Source organism: Sphaerodactylus townsendi, linkage group LG02 (assembly GCF_021028975.2).
Source record: "Sphaerodactylus townsendi isolate TG3544 linkage group LG02, MPM_Stown_v2.3, whole genome shotgun sequence".
Taxonomy (NCBI): Eukaryota; Metazoa; Chordata; class Lepidosauria; order Squamata; family Sphaerodactylidae; genus Sphaerodactylus; species Sphaerodactylus townsendi.
The window spans coordinates 59,682,740-59,701,874 of NC_059426.1; the positions used below are offsets into that span (position 1 = coordinate 59,682,740).

General features: G+C 40.8%; 1 protein-coding gene across 2 annotated transcripts in view; it reads left to right on the forward strand.

Moving 5' to 3' along the window:
• TFCP2L1 (transcription factor CP2 like 1) overlaps positions 1 to 6,393 on the forward strand; it is a 78,790-nt gene extending 72,397 nt beyond the window's left edge. For both annotated transcript variants that reach the window (XM_048487012.1, XM_048487013.1), the window contains exon 15: positions 860 to 6,393. In XM_048487012.1, coding sequence (XP_048342969.1) covers positions 860 to 897 — 38 coding nt within the window. In that variant the 3' untranslated portion in view covers positions 898 to 6,393. The remainder of the gene's footprint in view (positions 1 to 859) is intronic.
• The last annotated feature ends 12,742 nt before the right edge of the window (positions 6,394 to 19,135 follow it).

Here is a 19,135-nt window from a genome sequence, read left to right on the forward strand (position 1 = left end):
CCCACAATGCCCTCTTCAACAAACAGTAATCATATACAACCAGATGTTTTGCCAAAGGAAGAGGAGTGGAAGGGCCTAAATCTGAATACCTGATAGGTATGAATACTGCTTTTTGAAGAAAGCTATGTGTGGATGCAAACTCAGCAGCTAAACTGGGAAGAGAAGCTGTGCGTAACACATGGGTGGATTCTGCATGGGCCCAAAACAGCTGTGTGAAAACAGTGTAAAATGGTTTAAAATGGTGTAAAAGTGCTGTTTTGGGCCCATGCGGAATCTGCCACGGGTTCTCACTGAGAATTCTCACTGAAGTATCTGTGCATAAAAATCTGCTGTTACACATATATGACTCCTTGCTGGATTAAGACTTTAATCTGCATCAAGTGGTAAGGGATATTCCAAAGGCTGCAGATCTTGCCTGCAGATCTTATTTAGAGCAGTTTTATGGGGACAGATAAGATGGAAATCTTGCTCTGGCTATAGAGGGAATGGGGGCATCCTCTTCTTTCCCTTAAAGAAAAACAGGCTGTCATATCATGTGATTACTGCACACTTGATTCTTAGCTGAATAGGTTAAATTTTCCAAGTAAATTTCATTCAGTATGGTCAGTACTTTTACAGATGTTGCAAAGATCTTTGCCTCTGCCAGTATGAGTATATTGTTAACAATTTCTATTAGTTGAAAATCTAGTTTTGTCTTTTCCTTTTTTTACATATTATCTCTAAAACTAATTGCATTTTCCTGCAAGCCATGCAAGATTCTCATTCAGGAAATACAGAATCATTTTATATAATGTTTATTATGTCGTCTGCATCTGATGAACATTGATTGACAGAGTCTTCCCCCCACCTTCCTCTATAGCTGAAAGTAATGATGGCTACCACATCATCCTGAAATGACCACCTTCTGTGTATCAGTTGGGACTTTCAACAGCTTTACACTATGATGCCTATAACCCAAATCACTGGAACCAAGACTGGAAAGATGGCGAACTCATTTGGATAAAATACTTCTGTTAACTGAATGCTGTGACAAGAAAAATAAAACTTCATAAATTTCAGAGCATTTGGGAACTGGCAACTAGCTTCAGAGCTTGTAACAAATTTTCTACTTTTTTTCTTTCCTTTTTAGGACATTTTACTGGCATGACATTTTTAGTTTCTTGTTCAGAACCACATGCCTTGTTTAAGGGAATCTTAATGCATAAAAAACTCTAAAAGCACTTCTGAATCACCAGTGTCTGGTACTAAAGGTTGAAAATCATCATCTGTGATACTAATATGGTTTCACTTGCCCCCTTATGTATTCTTTTCCTAGGCAAAGTATGTACAATCAGAGGTTGGCCTCAGATGTCTGCAGTTAGTTTATATTCCTATATTTTGTTCTTTTCCTTAGATCAAAAGTACTGCCCTTGAAATTCCTGGTATAAGTGCACAAAAAGTATATGAAATTTTGTTGACGAGTACATGTTTCCTGAAGAAATTTACATTTTCAGAGTAGTTAAATATATGCAATACTTATTTAAACCTACTTTACTGTGTTGAGTACATGAAGTGTGTCAGGCATAACTTACCACATAAATTATTACGGTTCAATATACTGATGAAATTTAAGAAGTCCTTGAACAGTTCCAAATAAATCCAGTTTCAAAAATGGAGAGGCAGGCTGCTGCACATAATGGCACTGAAGAATGCATTCTTGCAAAGTGGGAAAACGGAGATTGAAAGTCAAAGTCAACATTTGAGAAGATTTAATTCTCTGAGCTTAAATGGTATGTGGTATCCCAACAGAGGAAAAACTCGGTTTTTAGAGAGGGTATTAAGAAAAATATGCATTCTTATAGTGAAATTAAGAAGCAATACATGCAAATCTCCTGGGGGTCCCTGGCCCTTCTACTGTTAGATTGGCCTCGATCAGGGCTTTTTTGGCCATGGCCCCTACCTGGTGGGAAGCTCTGCCACCTAACATCAGGGCCCTGCGGGGTTTGATGCAATTCCGCAGGGCCTGTAAGGCAGAGTTGTTCCACCATTCCTTTGATTGGGGCCTATACAATTACATCTGTTGCTGGCCCTAATCCTAATTCTGGTTTTAAACTTTAAATTTTAAGTAAATTTTAATTTCAGTTGTGTTTTAATTAGTTTGGACTTGATTTTAATTATTAATAGCAGTTTTAATTGTTTATTAAATTGAGTTTTACTATGTTATGTTTTATTATTGTAAGCTGCCCTGAGCCCTTTTGGGAAGGGCGGCATATAAATTGAACCAACCAACCAACCAAATAAATAAACAAATACTATATCATCAATATATACAGTAAAGCTACAATTCTAGGCCCTCTTAACTGGTAGAGAGCCCTATTGAAATGAACTGGACATATGTCTAAATAAGCAAACATAGCAGTAAGCATCATAGTAATCACAGAAAAAATTAGCTATCCTGAACCCAGTTTTTAAAATCCTGCATTCCAATCCATTTTGGAAAATAAAATACCCTTTAAAATAGTGACTTAACTTGCATTTATTTATTTAATTGGTGTCTGAACAGAAGATGGGTCTAATTTGGAAATTTTTCACTTGAAAACTTCAAGGACTTCAATAAATGGAAGGTTTTTGCATAAATTACAAATAATTTCAACTGTTTCATATGTAAACTTGCTCCTGGATCATATGTGTATTTTTGTTTCAAACATCCATCAGTTTATTTCACGTGCTGCAGAAAAATATGAGGCAAGAAAGACGCTATAGGATACTGTAACACAAAGATTTTCTCCTGTTTCAGGGGCAGTTTGCTTGTTAGTTTCACATATAGTACATCAGAATCAGATATCTGAAGATGTCCCATAGTCTGCTGCATTTAAAAGTACTCCACCATACCAGGTCAAAGGAGTGGTGATAGGTTAGCAACCAAGTGAAACGAGAGAGGACCTACCAGTCCTCATGGAAAACTGGTTTTTCCTTCATTGCTGTCTTTTCTCTCTATTGACTGCAGCTCTCACCATTCTCTTGTCGGCAGCCACTTCCAGGTTACGGCTAGTATTTGTAAACCATTCAGGATTGCCACAAAGGTCCACAATACTGACCAAGGTTCAGCAGTTTAGTTTGTGCATATCTGCATGTGAACTATTTTTTGAGCCACTCCTGCAAATTTTTTAATTAGATTTTTGTCCAAATATGAGGGCTCCCTTAGGTTTGCTGAAACTATTTTGGCTATTAGATATACTGATATAACACCAGTGCAGCCATCATGACTGTGTACTAATCTTCATCTTGGAATCTTGCAGAAGTGTTAGATACATCGAGTTAGTTTCACTTGTAATTATAAAAGAATTTATTACATCAGTGGTTTCCAAAAAAAATTTAGGTGGTTTTAAAAAATGTTTGGAAGCAAAAAAAGAAAAGAAAGGAAAACCTTTTCTGAATTTTTGTCTACCTTGAATCTTGATATCTCCAGTACCTTACTGGAATGGTTTGTTCCTTTTGGAAAAGATGAATGTACTATTTTGTTTCCCTGCACAACCCCAGAACTTTAACGTCAACCAAAGTTTGTTCGTTTACTATACCCCAAAAACTCATTTACTCCCACTGACATCTAGTGCAGAAAATAAATGTATGACTTTGGCAGGAAAATGTTTACTTTCTGCGGCATAAGTGAACTGTATAAGTGAACTTCTCTGACAGAAAATTATAGATTTGGTGATGGATATTTAGTCCATAGCTTAATATTTTGACCAGGACTGTGAATGGAGAAGAGCATTTCCCCTTCCTCCCTGATTATTTATCTCCCATGGTGGTACCTGTCAAGATGCTGATACTGCTAAGAGGAAGAAGAAAATGTGGAGAGTTAGACCAGTGCCTTCTCTTTTAATGCCTTCCTAAATACTAACAGTCCCATTTAAAGGGTCAGGCGCTTGACACGGTGCCATGACTGCATTGCCCCACCTTTCCCAAGGGGGTGTTCCAATGGCATTGGAAGACAAAGAACTAAAAAAAACCCCCTCCCTGCCATCAGAAAGCCCCCATTTTGCTTAATGGACTTACACCACCAAAAATGGTGGTGCAAGTCCAAATCTCTGGCCACTGGCGTAATAGGTGCAATGGCTGGGGGGAAGCCGACTAGCATCAGTCCCCACCCCCCATGACCCTGGACTGCCCTTACTATGCAACTGGTGGGAGCACAGGGATACTGGTGCAACATTCAGAATTGCATTCCACTGCCATGGAGGGCTGTGGCAGCTGTCTGCTTGCGGCTCGGCCCCTCCACCAGGGGAAGTGCCCTGGGGAGAGCAAATCAGCTGGCATGGCCCTGTGCAGCGCCAAGTGGCTGGTTCCCCCTTCACTTTGGATGGGGTTGTCAGTCTTCACTACATGTTAATATTCCTGGCTACAGAGATGGACTATTTTCACTAATACAGGGCACTGCATGTTCATCTTTGTGAAATAAGTTAAACCCATCCCTGTCATAAATGTGATTCTTGAAAATAATCAATTATATTACAGAGTAGCAAAGAAATATGCCAGCATTCTTAAACTATCTCTTAAAAAGCATAAGTTTTTTAATACTTCAAAACAAGAGCCCCATAATTTTTAAAATGATTACAAGTGCTTTTTGAGGCAGGCAATGAAATTATGGAGAATTTCAAGAATTATGAATACTGGCAAGATAAAAATAATAAGTGATTGCCTTCATTAAAAGGGCTGGGGAAATTATGACTGGATAAGGAAACATGTTTGTAAAATGTTCATTAGTAAATACTTGAGTATTTTTAGTTAATGGAGTATTTGTTAATTTTAGTTGTTCTGCACCCAGCAATTCTTTATGGTTATGGAAGGTTTCCCACTACAACTGTAGGGAAACCTTCCACAACCATAGGGAAACCTTTCTTCTGCCCAGATTACCCTCTGAGGCTTGTAATATATGAATTTAGCCTCATAAGACTTGGTCACATTCTGTACTCAAAAGTCTTCTATTAAAAAATGTGCTCGAATACTTTGATTCTGGGTGCCTTTTCATAATTATACTGTCATCTAAATATTTTTTTTGTTTTTTTCCTCATAATGATGTTGTCAAATTGTGTTTTTCTTTTTTTGTCTGTGTGTATGTGTATGGGGGGAGTTGTTTGTACAAGTGCCTCCATTTCATATTTTGATAACTGACCTGACTTTAAATGGTTCAAATTCTTTTCTGGTTAAAATCTGTCTCTATACATTTAAAATACCAAAAGCTCAATAGCCACTTGCACAGTAATTGTATATATGATTAGAATGCTTGATCTTCAATCCACTGAGTAGCATCAACATAGAAGCTGGTTTTTGAGCAAGGATTTCCTGCTGGATTAGTAATGTGCATGCAGAAGAATGCTAATGCAAAGTTCTCATGACTGGATGCCTACATTCATCAGCTAGGGCTATGACTGCAGTGCCAGTCAGTGGATTTGGACCACACACACAATGCTCAATAAATGGTTGGCATGGTCAATTTTTGATGGTGCAGATCACCTTTTGGGGAGGAAGAACTATATCCTACTGCCTTCTCCAACAGGTAAGATATGCTGTCCAACTTGATCATTCCTGTATTTTTTCATTGAACGTACATGAGCACTCAAGGAGAAGTACTCAGTAGACTGGGTCCTTTGTGTATATTTTGTTCTCTTAACATGAAGGAACTATTGTTATACTCCCTGGATAGTTCTAATGGGTATGGATATCCAGAACATATGTAGTCGTGGTTTAAAATTATATTTAACACATTTGTAATAGCTTGAATTGGTTGCATTTTACACAAGTATGGACATTGACTGAAGACTACATTTTCCACTGTTAAAGTTGAAGCTAATGACAGATTGGTTGGGGTGGCATTTAGTGTTCTGATTACCTCCCAAACACTGCAAAGTCAATCCATCTTTTCTATTGTAATATTCTATTCACCTTGTACTGAAGTCTAAGAGAAGGTGCAAACACTTTTTACTGAGACTGAAGTTTTCAGCAGGCATGCAAAAATTTATTGACTGTGTCTCAGGAAAACAGCTTTAAACTAGTGCCTAACATTGTAAATTTTAAATGTATTCTCTTTTTCTGTTACTTTTGCAACCTACTTTTTAAAAGGTACCTTATTTCTTTAATGTGATTGGGATAGGTGGTATTGTCTTTCAAAGGGCTCTGGGACTTTTAATGCAACTATTTAATGTGATTAAATGAAGGGTGAGTGAGATGGCTGGAAGGGAGGCCAAGCATAAGAAATGTAATACTGCCAGACTTTTGTTTTTTTATATATGATTTTTTTTAAAAAAAACCCTGCATATTTTGCACTGGCCATTGTACTGTTGTACAAAAGAAAAATAACACTATATCTAGAATCTGTGTTCTGGAAAAGATGCAAATAAACTTGTTTATAAGAAACACGTTTTCTCTTGAAATACATGCTCAAATTAATTCATATTAGATTGTGGCAAAATGTAAATGTTTCTTGCTTGACTTCACTCTTACTCCTAAAGGGCCAAGAGGCCTCTGCCTACACTCTGCATATCTTTCTTATGATAAAGGTTCTACAAAGATTTTGTCAGAAGCAGGTCTCTGCATAAGCAGAAAGTGATACTGGTAGGGTAATGCAGAGTTCAAGCCTGAACTGCTGTTTATTGAGTTTAGGCTAGAAGAGCTAAGGTGCAGTATATGAACAAATCCTGGCACCAGATTAACTGCTTGTTGAACTGATGAGCCCCATATTTCCCCAGCCCTCAGCTGGGGAACAAAGCAAGGAGTCCAGGGATCCCACTGGGAATTTACATCTGTGCAGTCTCCCCTTACTACCTAGAGGCGTTGGCCAAACAGCAGCTCCCATCTGGGCTTCTGACATGTGGCCCCCACTCCCCCAAGGTCCCTTATGGGAGCCCCAACCTTTTGGAAGCAGGTTCGCAGACACCACCTCCCACAAAAAGAACCCGTTCCAATGCCCAGCTGTGATGAACAATATAAATGATGCAATAGATACAAGCATAACAAACAAAGGAGCATGCAGCCTGGGGGAGAGGGAGATCCAGGAGGTGCTGAGGCAAAAGGGCCAAAACCAGGGAGGGCCTGACTTACATCCTCACTGGCCCTAAGCCCCACCCCTCTGGCCTACACATGACACCTGCAACGCCCAGCCCGCCACTTCCAGTGGTCCTGGCCTGCAGGATATTGTAGCCGGCGAGGAGAACACCTTTCCTTTTCCACTCTCAGATGGCAAGAACGGCTTCCCCAGTTTTCTCCACTTGGTGTGTTCTGTTAGACTTCTCAAAACCCTGTGCACCTCTCTGATCTGTCATTGCCCTCTCTTGACTGGGGGAAACAATGGCAAAGTTACTAAAAGTTCTGAGAGCAACTTATTTTTGTCTCAGCCATCTGGGGAAATCCCCTAATTTGGGTATGAGATAAGAATTACTATATGTACATACTCATAATCTATTATCAGATGTTGATCTTCGCTTTCTAAAACATCAGGTTTCTAGCCAGTGATTGATGTCTTTGAAAGCAAAAGGGATCTTAGTCATGACTCATCTGCACAATTTATGTGCCTCCTATCCTACTCCCCTTTCATGTACCCAGTGTTAATTGCTCTAGACTTCTAGTCTAGCCCTATGTTTGGTTTGTAAGCTTTTCACATGGAAGACTGCTTATGGATCACACTGACTAATTTTTTTCATTTCTGCAGGACGGTTAGGACGGCCTATTAAATCTAACAAATAAATACAGTTGTAAGCAATTTTGAATCTTGAGGGGTTTTTCACTTTTGATATTGATTTGCTAAATCTGTAATGTTTCAGTATGACTTGAACATTTACAAAACTACAAATATTAACAAAAACACTCCAGTCACTTGACATAAAACCTGAACAAATTAAAACCTGCCCTGGGCTAATATCGGACAAAAATAGTAACTCATAGTAGCAACAGAGGTCCTCAATAAATCCCCACCTCCAAAAAGTCACTGGGCTAAATGCTTTCTGAAATTGTTCTTTTTGAATTTGTCTCACTAAGTATTAAGTTTTAAGCAGATATTGTGTCTGCGTCAATCCATAAAGTTCAGCGTTGTTGAAAAGAAATCAGGAAATTTGACATTATTTGCCTCCACAGAATTTAGAAATAGCCCAAAAGGCTAAATGTCTTTGGCAAGCTTGAGAAAATGAACATCAGAAATCTACCATCCAAAGCCATGTAATTGGATTAAGGTTGGATAGAAGGATTTTTTAAAACTTCCATAAGGAGAAAAGCCAAGTCTGAAGTTAAAACAATTTGGCCAAGCTTTTGCACTAATCTGCTTTAAATCCTTAGCAGCCAGTAATCTTGTGTTTTAAAATTGATTTTCCACCTTGCAGTAAATGAATGTAGTTTTTCATTTAGGATCAACAATGCACCTAAGTAAGCGGCAACAAACAGCTGAACAAATGTACATTACAAACTGAATGCACCATCTTTTTTATTTTGTGACGTGAACCCAGCTTTCCTTCTCAATGCATTTGAAATATTTGCATGCAAATAGACAATTGAAGCAAAACAAAACTTATTGTATCATGAAAATTTCCTTCCAATGTAGTTAATCTTTGAAGATAATTTTCAAATGAAACAGTTTCAAATGTATGTAGCCAACTTGGTCCAAAAAAATCACCCAGTGTTTTGACTCCTGTCCATCAGTAGCTTTTGTACAGTGTAAAGACTTTGATTTGTCATCTTCAGTGAAGAATCATCCATATATTCTTCTTGACAGGAAAAAATGTTTGCTTAAATGAATGTCTAGGGTTGAACACAAAACCATTTCTGAATGAAAAATACACTCCTGAATAAAAAATCCACAGCACATTCTCAAATAGCATCCATTTCCATTGAGATTAGTCCTGGAGAGATCATATAACAGAACAAGACGTGTTTCAGAAGATTCTGAGAAATGTTTTGTGTGCAGTAAATGCAGGTGCACTGACTAGGTCTTTGGGATCTTGCTATCACCCTGAGAAAGACATTGAAATACACAGTAATTTCTATTGCAGATTTTAAAAAATTTATCTATAAGGAAATAAAGTTGGAAAGGATTCGCTGAAGACAATTTTAAAACAACTGATATATGGGATAGATGATCGATCTTTTGCTTTAAAGAGGTACCACACATACACTTCTAGTTTTGGTAGCTAGGGTTTACAGTCTTTGTGCTGCTTACAAAGTTTAATATATACAGATATCTCTTCCTAACTCATAAAATGCAAAGCAGCCACAGTTTTGGTACGCACTTCATGTACACTGCAACAACACATGTTAAGGGTTGGGGCCCAGTTATAGCTTTTTATAGCATATTTCTGTTAGAAGTACCATTTAAGAAGAGCATTTATTCCCAGTCCTTCAGAGGTTAGTGGACTGATAGGTTTTTCAAAGCACTGCAGAGTCTATGTGATGCTTCCCTGCCCCCTACTCAGGAGCAGGGTTGAGATGCATCCAGGATTGAAAAAGCCAGACAACACTAAAAGGTCTGCTGGAAAATTAAGGCTTGAAGATAAACTTCTGTTAAGGGTTAGTTGTCCTTTCTCAGTAAAATTAAGGTTGCCAACATCCAGGTGAGGCCTAAAGATCTCCTGAAAGTACAGTTGATCTCCTGACTACAGAGAATGTTCCCTTTTTAAAAAATGGCTGCTTTGGAGAGTGGACAATCCCATGAAGTCTTTCCCTAGACTTTATCACCAGATCTTCAGAAATATCCCAATCTGGAATTGACAAACCTCAGCGGTGAAGCTCCCAGGGGGCGGGGGTTGCAATGCACTGGGCACACAAATTTGGGTCACGGGGGGTGGGGCGCACCGGGCGCACTCTGGCCCAGCTACGCCTCTGACAAACCTAGAAAAAATTAGGGGAAGCCTCTCCTGAGAACATGCATAGTCTTATTGTATATGGATTATTTGGTAAATGAGCAAAAACAAAATAACACAGGGAACTATAATGGCCTCTTAGGGATCATGGTTGCTTTTAACTGGCTCTTCTTTTCATCTGACAGCAGACCAGTAAATCTTTCAGCCTAGCCTACCCAACCTACCATATCAGGTTGTTGTGAAGATAGCACACAAATGTATGTGTGTGGCAGCTTAATTTTGAATGCAACGGTTTTTGAAGAAAAACAGCCTTCAGTCATTCTTTGCTGTATTACAACTTATCTGTTCATAATGTTTTTATGAGAAAACATTGGCTCATTCCGCACATGCAGAATAATGCACTTTCAAACTGCTTTCAGTGCTCTTTGAAGCTGTGCGGAATAGCAAAATCCACTTGCAAACAGTTGTGAAAGTGGTTTGAAAACGCATTATTTTGCGTGTGCGGAAGGGGCCATTGTTTAACAGGGTCACAAGGTCACAACACAATTGTAACTGAGAATATACCATCTGGAGTGTTTACTCAGTACATCTTTGTAAAGACAGACAAATTTAGAGAGCACAGGTATCAACAGCTAGTAGTCATCACAGTAGAATATTCAGTTTACCACTGGGTAGTAGAGGTTAGAGATAACTATGGGGAAGGCTATTCCTTCAAGGTTCTGCTTCTGCACTGCTAGGAGAGATCTGATTGGCTATTGGGTAACTACTGGGTAAAGGAATTCTGGGTAAATGGACTACAGATCTGATCCAGAACTACCATATAACATTTTATTTTTTCATATAAAGGACACCAGCAGAAGTGATTTCTTATTCTGAGACTCTAGAGAGCTGGTGTCAGTCTGGTGTCAGTCAGAGTAGTCAGTATTGATCTAATAAGACTACAGGTAATCTGCCTACAAAGCATAGACAGCAGCTTTGTACGTTCCTATAAATGTTCATGATTACATCCCAATATTATACCTGCACGAAAACTAATTTGAACAGGCTAGTACAACTTCACACTCTTTTGACTACAAAAAATTGAAATGTAGTTCTGTCTAATTAATGAAAATAATTACCTTGAATCTATCAATGACTGCAAAATGCCATCACTCAGTCATTCTAAACACAAACCCTGTAAAATATTCTAGGTTACCATTTCAAGTATTTTAAATTCATTTTTCCTATTCATCCTACGTTTCCTAAGTAGGAAATCAAACAATATTTTTTTTCTTTTGGCAAGCAAGACCTAATTTAATTCACTATTCACCTGAAAGGTAGTGAAGCAAGATAGAACACCAATTGCCTAAGGTACATTTTTATTTGTTTGTTAAGTTATTCACTCTGTACATTTTGTTCTTGCTGCCCTCCAAATGTAAACATTGTCTCTGTCTCCCTTCAAAATGTGGCCAGCCTGGTGTCTTGACCTGGTGGGTGCCTGACATATTTTCTTTACTAGTTTTACAAGCTTAGACTTGAAGAGGGATATTTTTGGACAAGGTGAATAGGGTGGTCTTTTTGTGTTGTAAACCACAAACGAGCCATAAAAAGCTACAGCCCCAAAGCATTGCTGCCTGTTCTAGCTTTTATGAACTTTTAGGCAAACAGGATTGTCTTGCTGTTCACATGAGGAGGGAGTCCCCCTCTGTCTTCCTGAAACCAAGTATTTTCCAAACTGCTTTGTTGATAAAAGATGAGATTCTTTGGCAGGCCCCTTCACCCTCCTATCTATTTGTGGCAGGCTCAGGCAGCCTCCTAATTAAACTGGGCCAAATTTCCCCACCTTTTCTAATGTCTGAGCTGTTTTGATGGCAGTGGATGAACTATCGGAAAGCTTGTCTGCTCGACCTTAAAAATTCCAGAAAGGTGAAGACTGTTTGTTTTTTTCTTATGGCAAATCCCCCTTTTCAAGGCATCAGAGAACTGAGACAAGTTAATTGACCAGAAGTAAAATTTACTGTACAAACTAGATGGGATCAGGAGATATTTCAAATGTACAAGATATGACTATATAAAAAACATCAGTTTTGGCAAAGGTACAGTTCTTAATTCAAGCTGTATAATTTCTATAGCAGAGGGGTACAGATGAATCTCCCTGAGGACAGAGCTTTGGTGCCATGATCAAGAAGGCCCTCTGCTGAGTTGCCATCCGCCTAATCTCAGGAGGCAGGGGCAGCCAAATTAGGAACTCTAAAGATGACCATAGTTGTCAGGCAGGTTCATAAGGGACTTTCACTGATCCTTCAGGTATGTTGGTTGTCAAACCGCATAGGGCCTTGAAGGTTAGGACTAGCACCTTCACCTATGAAAGTGCCCTTAGGACTTCAGCCATAGACTAAGACTAGGTCTCTCAGGAGGATACTAATTTCTGACAGTACAAATCCCATAACCTCCAGCCATAATTATGGCTGCAAATTACAGAAAAGATTATATATCCCAGAATTCCTAAGGGGAAATAATATCCAATAGCATGGTATTTAGGAGCTAGTTTCTAATTAGCATTCTTGCTATTGCTTCTCTCCTTAATCTTTACAAGTTTGACACAGGAAGTTGGAGGGACGTGGGAAAATAAGACGTGTGTGTGGCAGGGGGATAAGGCTCTTTTATTTATTTGCTTTTGGCAATTGTCCCTGTCCAATTTGGGGGGCGGGGGGGCGGAGCGATATTGGAATTTTTTTGAACTGTCAGTTGCAATGCTAGCACAACAAAACTTGAGGAGACAAACCCAGGAGTACCCAGTGGTAGTCTAGACATAGCTGTCACTCATCCCATAATTCAGACTGTTAAAAGCAGCACTCAACATGAACAAAACAAAACATGAACAAAAAAAGATAAACCTTTTCAAAGTCATTGTTACAATTTCATGTACATGCTACTTTGGAACAAAAATTACAGACATTTCTTTTTGGCATGTCAATGTTCTCTTTTTCCTGAACGATCCTTCCCAGTCTCTTAATTGCTTGGCTGATTCTTCAAGATTAATGGTGTGTGTCACTGATGTGGGTTGGGTGGTGTATAAGAATATACTTTGTACCATCAGAACTGCATTCCACCAAAAAGCACTCAAGGAATCTTCTTACATTTATCTGTGCACTATTGCCTCATTCAACAACACATCAGCATTTTTTTTGTCACCCAAATATCTTAGCAGTGAAAGCTCTTCATAGAAACATCCTGTTTCTACTCATCCCAAACTTTCCCAAATTATCAAAACACTGAATATTAACAAAGACCACTAATTTCTTCTAGGGATCTTTGCCTCTCTTTGTTCTATAGACACTATACTCCTATTGATACAGCCCAGAATCGCATCGGCTTTCTTGGCTGCTGATCATACTGCTAACTCATGTTCAGTTTGTGGTCTATTAAGACTCCCTTTTGTATATAGTGTTGTCAAGCTAGGTGGCACCCATCCTATATCTGTGTATTTCATTTTTTCTGCCTAAGTGTAGTATCTTACATTTATCTCTGTTGAAATTCATTTTGTTTGTTTTGGCCCAGCTGTCTAATTTGTCCAGACTATTTTGATTTCTGATTCTGTCCTCTGAGGTATTAGCTACCACTCCTATTTTGGTGTCATCTGCAAATTTTATTGGCATGCCCTCTATTCTATTATCCAAGTTGTTGATAAAAATACTGAATAGCACTGGCCCCAGGACAGAACCCTATGGCACCCCACTAGTCACTTCTCTCCAGGATGAAGATGAGTCATTGATGAGCATCAGTGGATTACCGGGCTTAAATGGCAACCGGGGACATGACCGCCTTCCTGTGGAGCCCCACCTCATTGTGTCTCTGCAGGCCGGTTCCTGCTCTCCCCAGGGCCTGGGGCGGGCAAAAGCTGGCCTGCAGGGAGGCTGAGGGGGGGGGGGCATGGCAGATGGCTCAGGGGCTCACCATTTCATCATGTGTGACAAAATGTTGTGTGCCCATGTCTCCATAAATGGTATGCCACTGATGAGCACCCTTTGAGTTTGGTCAGTCAACCAATTAGAAATCCATCTAATAGTAGCATTGTCAAGTCCACATTTCACTAACTTACTTGAAAGAATATTATGGGGCACTATGTCAAAAGCTTTACTAAAATCAAGGTATGTAATGTCCACAGCATTCCCTTCATCTACCAAGTTTGTCACTCTATCAAAAAAAGAGATAAGATTTGACAGGCATGACTTGTTTTTCAGAAACCCATGCTGATCACAGTGGGCCTTTCCCCACTCTTTTCCATCCCCCCTATGCTGCGCGCTGCTCTCAGCACGCGGCATCCCAGGCGCACGCCCGGGCGTCCCCACGACCCCGCACTCTGTACAGGGTCATCAAAAGGCGCCCTTAAGAAGAGCACCTGGGATGCCGCGCGCTGAGGGGGCGCGACAGCGGCAGCATCAGGGCAGCTGTGCTGTCGCCGACCCTGTCATGGGGAGTGCCGGGGGGATCCCGCGCTACTCTCCTCAAGTAGCGCAGGGCTTAAGGTAAGTGGGGAAAGGCCCAGTATTCTCTTCTAAGTGCTGGCAGACCATCTGTTTAATGATCTCCTCCAGAATCTTCCTTGGTATTGATGTCAGGCTGATAGGATGGTAATTATTAGGGTCCTCCTTTTCCTCCTTTTGGCCCTCCCTTAGATGGGGATAATATTAGCCCTCCTCTAGTCCTCTGAGACGCACGCGCGCGTGTGTGTAAGCTTTTGTTATTTTTATCTGTGGAGTTTTATTCAGTTATATTTTGTTATTTCTATAATTATATTCTACAATTATATTATGTTTAATGATCTCCTCCAGAATCTTCCTTGGTATTGATGTCAGGCTGATAGGATGGTAATTATTAGGGTCCTCCTTTTCCTCCTTTTGGCCCTCCCTTAGATGGGGATAATATTAGCCCTCCTCTGGTCCTCTGAGACGCACGCGCGCGTGTGTGTAAGCTTTTGTTATTTTTATCTGTGGAGTTTTATTCAGTTATATTTTGTTATTTCTATAATTATATTCTACAATTATATTATGTTATTTTTTAAAAAATATAAAATCAATAAAATGTATATAATAGAGACTTACACAGAGCAAAAAAGTGATTTCTCAGTTACAGTGGCAGGCTTCAGTTGGTCTCTGATTTTCCATGTGTATCCTATTGCCCTCAGCTTTTGAAATTAGTTTTCCCAGCATCTTTTGCATCCACAGATACTGATTCAGTGGAAATAGTTAATAGATATGCACAAGTTATTTTTGATTCTGTTATGCCTACTAATGGGAAACATCCAGATTGTCTTCAGTTTTGTTTTCATTATTTTATCCTTGTTATAGGCTGAAACTTGGTAAGAAGTCACAAAGGCTACACCTTTGAAGGTCCATAACTTTGGCTCCCCTGTACCAAACTTCACCACACCTGGGAGGTATAATAGGAGAGCCTCTTACTGATACCACCCAGGTTTTGTGAAGTTTGGTCCAGGGGGTCCAAAGCTATGGGCTCCCAAAGGGGGTGCCCCCATCACCCATTGTTTCCAATGGCAGCTAATAGGAGATGTGGGCTACACATTTGAGGGTCCCTAACTTTGAATCCCCTGAACCAAACTTCACCAAACCTGGGTGGTATCATCAGGAAATCCTCCTAAAAATACCCTGAAATTTTGGTGCTGCTAGCTTAACAATTACACCTCTGACAGCAGGCACCCCTCAAATTTCTCCAGATTCTCCTTTTAAATCCACCCCCTTCGGCATGGGTTTAAAGGGAGAATCTGAGGTCCCCAGTTTAAACATGGAAAGTGATGTTAGTTCAGGGTTGGGGAGAATCTACTCCAAAATAGCATCACTTTCAATGTTGTTTTAACTGGGGACCCCAGATTCTCCCTTTAAGGTGGATTTAAAAGAAGAACCTGGGCTCCCTAGTTGAAGCACCATTGGAAGTGATGCTGTTTGTGGTGGATTCCACTGGGGGTGTTTTGTGAGAGATTATGCTGATATTTGTTTGGTAAATGTTTTGCTGGGGGTGATTTGTGAGAGATTTGCATGCTTAATACCCACTTGCACTGGCTTGGAGCTGTTTCTCAAGCTAACAACGTACCTTGTAGGGTTGGTATGAGGTCATAATTAGGAAATATAGTTGGTGGGGAGAGAGCCATGTATGTTTTTCTGGGGGTGGGGGGTGATTGTGAGATATGATGCTGACAAATCACCCCCCACCCCCAGCAAAACATACATGGCTCTCTCCCCACCAACCATTTTCTAATTACCAAATTATGTAGGGTGGTGAGAACCGCAAAGGATTGTGAAGAGTCTGAGTCTTTATAAATTAGGTGAGTGGGCTAAGAAATGGCAAATGCAGTTCAGTGTAGCAAAATGTAAAGTGATGCACATAGGGGCAAAAAAATCCAAACTTCACATACACGCTACAGGGGTCAGTGCTATCAGTCACAGACCAGGAAAGGGATTTGGGCGTCTTAGTTGATAGTTCCATGGGAATGTTGACTCAATGCATGGCAGCTGTGAAAAAGGCAAACTCTATGCCAGGGACAATTAGGACAGGAATTGACAATAAAACTGCAAAGATTGTCATGCCCTTATATAAAGCAGCGGTGCGACCGCACTTGGAGTACTGTGTTCAGTTCTGGTCGCCACGTCTCAAAAGGATATCGAAGAGATAGAAAAAGTCCAGAGAAGGGCAACAAGGATGATTGAGGGATTGGAGCACCTTCCTTATGAGGAGAGGCTGCAGCGTTTGGGACTCTTTAGTTTGGAGAGGAGACATCTGAGGGGGGATATGATTGAAGTCTATAAAATAATGCATGGGGTAGAAAATGTTGACAGAGATAAATTTTTTCTCTCTTTCTCACAATACTAAAACCAGGGGGCATTCATTGAAAATGCTGGGGAGAAGAATTAGGACTAATAAAAGGAAACATTTCATCACGCAACGTGTGATTGGTGTTTGGAATATGCTGCCACAGGAGGTGATGATGTTCACTAACCTGGATAGCTTTAAAAAGGACTTGGACAGATTTATGGAGAAGAAGTCGATCTATGGCTCCCAATCTTGATCCTCCTTGATCTGAGATTGCAAATGCCTTAGCAGACCAGGTGCTCAGGAGCAGCAGCAGCAGCAGAAGGCCATTGCTTTCACATTGTGCATGTGAGCTCCCAAAGGCATCTGGTGGGCCACTGCGAGTAGCAGAGTGCTGGACTAGATGGGCTGTGGTCTGATCCAGCAGGCTCTTTCTTATGTTCTTATGTTGTTTGGTAAATGTTTTGCTGGGGGTGATTTGTGAGAGATTTACATGCTTAATACCCACTTGCACTGGCTTGGAGCTGTTTTTCAGGCTAACAACCTACCTCATAGGGTTGGTATGAGGACAAAATTAGGAAAGAGTTGGTGGGGAGAGAGCCATGTACGTTTTGCTGGGGATGGGAGGTGTTTTGTGAGCTGGTGCATTGTTTGGTCATGGTGGGGGAGGGTGGCTGCCCATATCGGGGGGGGGGGGCGCCAAACTCAGGTTATGTCCATGGGCTCCAGTTTGCCTAGATACGCCTTTGTGGGGTGATGTCTGTAATTTGAAAACACAGCTGGGTTTTATTAGTGAATTCCATTGAAGGATTCTGATTTGAAGTAGTATCGAAAGTACTGAATTACACAAAACAGGCATGCCCCAGATAAATTAGGATGGAAATGACTCAGTTTCAAAGGCTATCTATGGCAAATCCTAATTTGTTCAAGAAGGAGTGTTTAATGAAACTTCTGCATTTTGCCTTCAATCTGAAATGGTCATATGCTCAGTCATATGAAATGTGATTTTTTTTTCAGTCATGGCAGTGGAGTTTGGGGGTGGGGAGCAAAAACAGATCTTTAGCCAGTTGCAGGATTACTGCTTGTAAACCTCTGCAGAAACCAGGGACATGTTTATAGAAAATGGCACCCAGGGCTTGCACTAAAATCGTGATGTGCCCCTCCTTCTCTTCTGGTTAATTTACAGAGTCATGTTTTCCAGTATAACTGGGATGACCATCCCCCTCAGTGATAAAACCTTCCAAATTAAAATAAAAGCAGACTTTATGTGAGGATTTTAGCTGACCAAAAACTGCATAATTTCATGATAGGGAGGTCCTGTATGCATCCACAATTAGACATTTAGCAGGCTGTCAAGGGAGAATATCACACCCAGGAGGACAATTGAGCATTTGCTTATATCTGATGCCTCCAGCACCTGCCCACAGAGCTGGGACCCCCATTTTTATATAAGGTTGCCAATCTCCAGGTAGGATATGGAGATCTCCTTGAATTACAACTGATCTCTATATGACAGAGATTAGTTCTTCTGGAGAACATGGGGGTTTGTCTAAAAAAACTCTCTTTTTCTCATCAAATGTAAGAGAATAACTGATTTTTTGGGGAAAATCCACCCTGTGGCCTCCTCTGACTGGCATGTGAGACACACTTGATGCAGGGTAGGCAAAGCTGTGGATACCTGGAGACTCACTCTCTACCCAGTGGGCTGCAGCAAGGTGGGCTGGAGCCTATCCCTCTCTTGCCTGCCTCCCTCTCAGCCTCCTCCTCACCTGTGCCTTCACCAAGGTGAGTAGACCTTGTAGAGCGCTCCAATGTGTGCCTCTTCTCCAGGCAACTCATCTGTCCCATCCTGGGTCTGGGCTCTCCCCGCCCTCTCTTGTGATGCTCCTCACCTGCTGTTCTGTGAGGAGGAGACTTCAGGCAAGTACAGCCAGTCCAGGCTGCTGCGTCTCTCAGGCTGGGATTATGATTCTTTCTGGGGTAAGGGTTCTGGGCTGCCTGGTGCCCCCCTCAAGCTTCTACCCTCACCCACCCTAGATACACCAGTGTCAGAAGCCACTGAAGCTTACAATATCATTGTTTGGCTTCTTGGGCCGCACCACTTCATTTCCCGTTGCTGTTGAGAGGTCACGGGTGAAGCAGCCCCACAAGACTTGCTGGAATTGCTGTGGCTTAATTTTGCTCATGCCTGACCACCAGCAGCCTTCTAAGGTAGCGGCCCACCAGAAAACTTTTCTGTAAGTTGAGTGGCCAGTCTATCCATGTATTCACAACCTGTTAACTCTAACCCTTACTTGTTGGAGGCATCTGCACTCAGATCTTAAAAACAATACTTGTCAGTATTGCATGTTACCTCCAAAACATCCTTCTACCGTCCTACTGAGCACAATACAAACAGAAAGTATTTTAGAAAGGTTGAAATCTGGCATCTGGACATGGCCCACCCACCCTAATGGAGGGAGCGGGAGGGGAAGCATGCAAGGTAAAGGGAGGGAAGGGAGGGGTGGCAG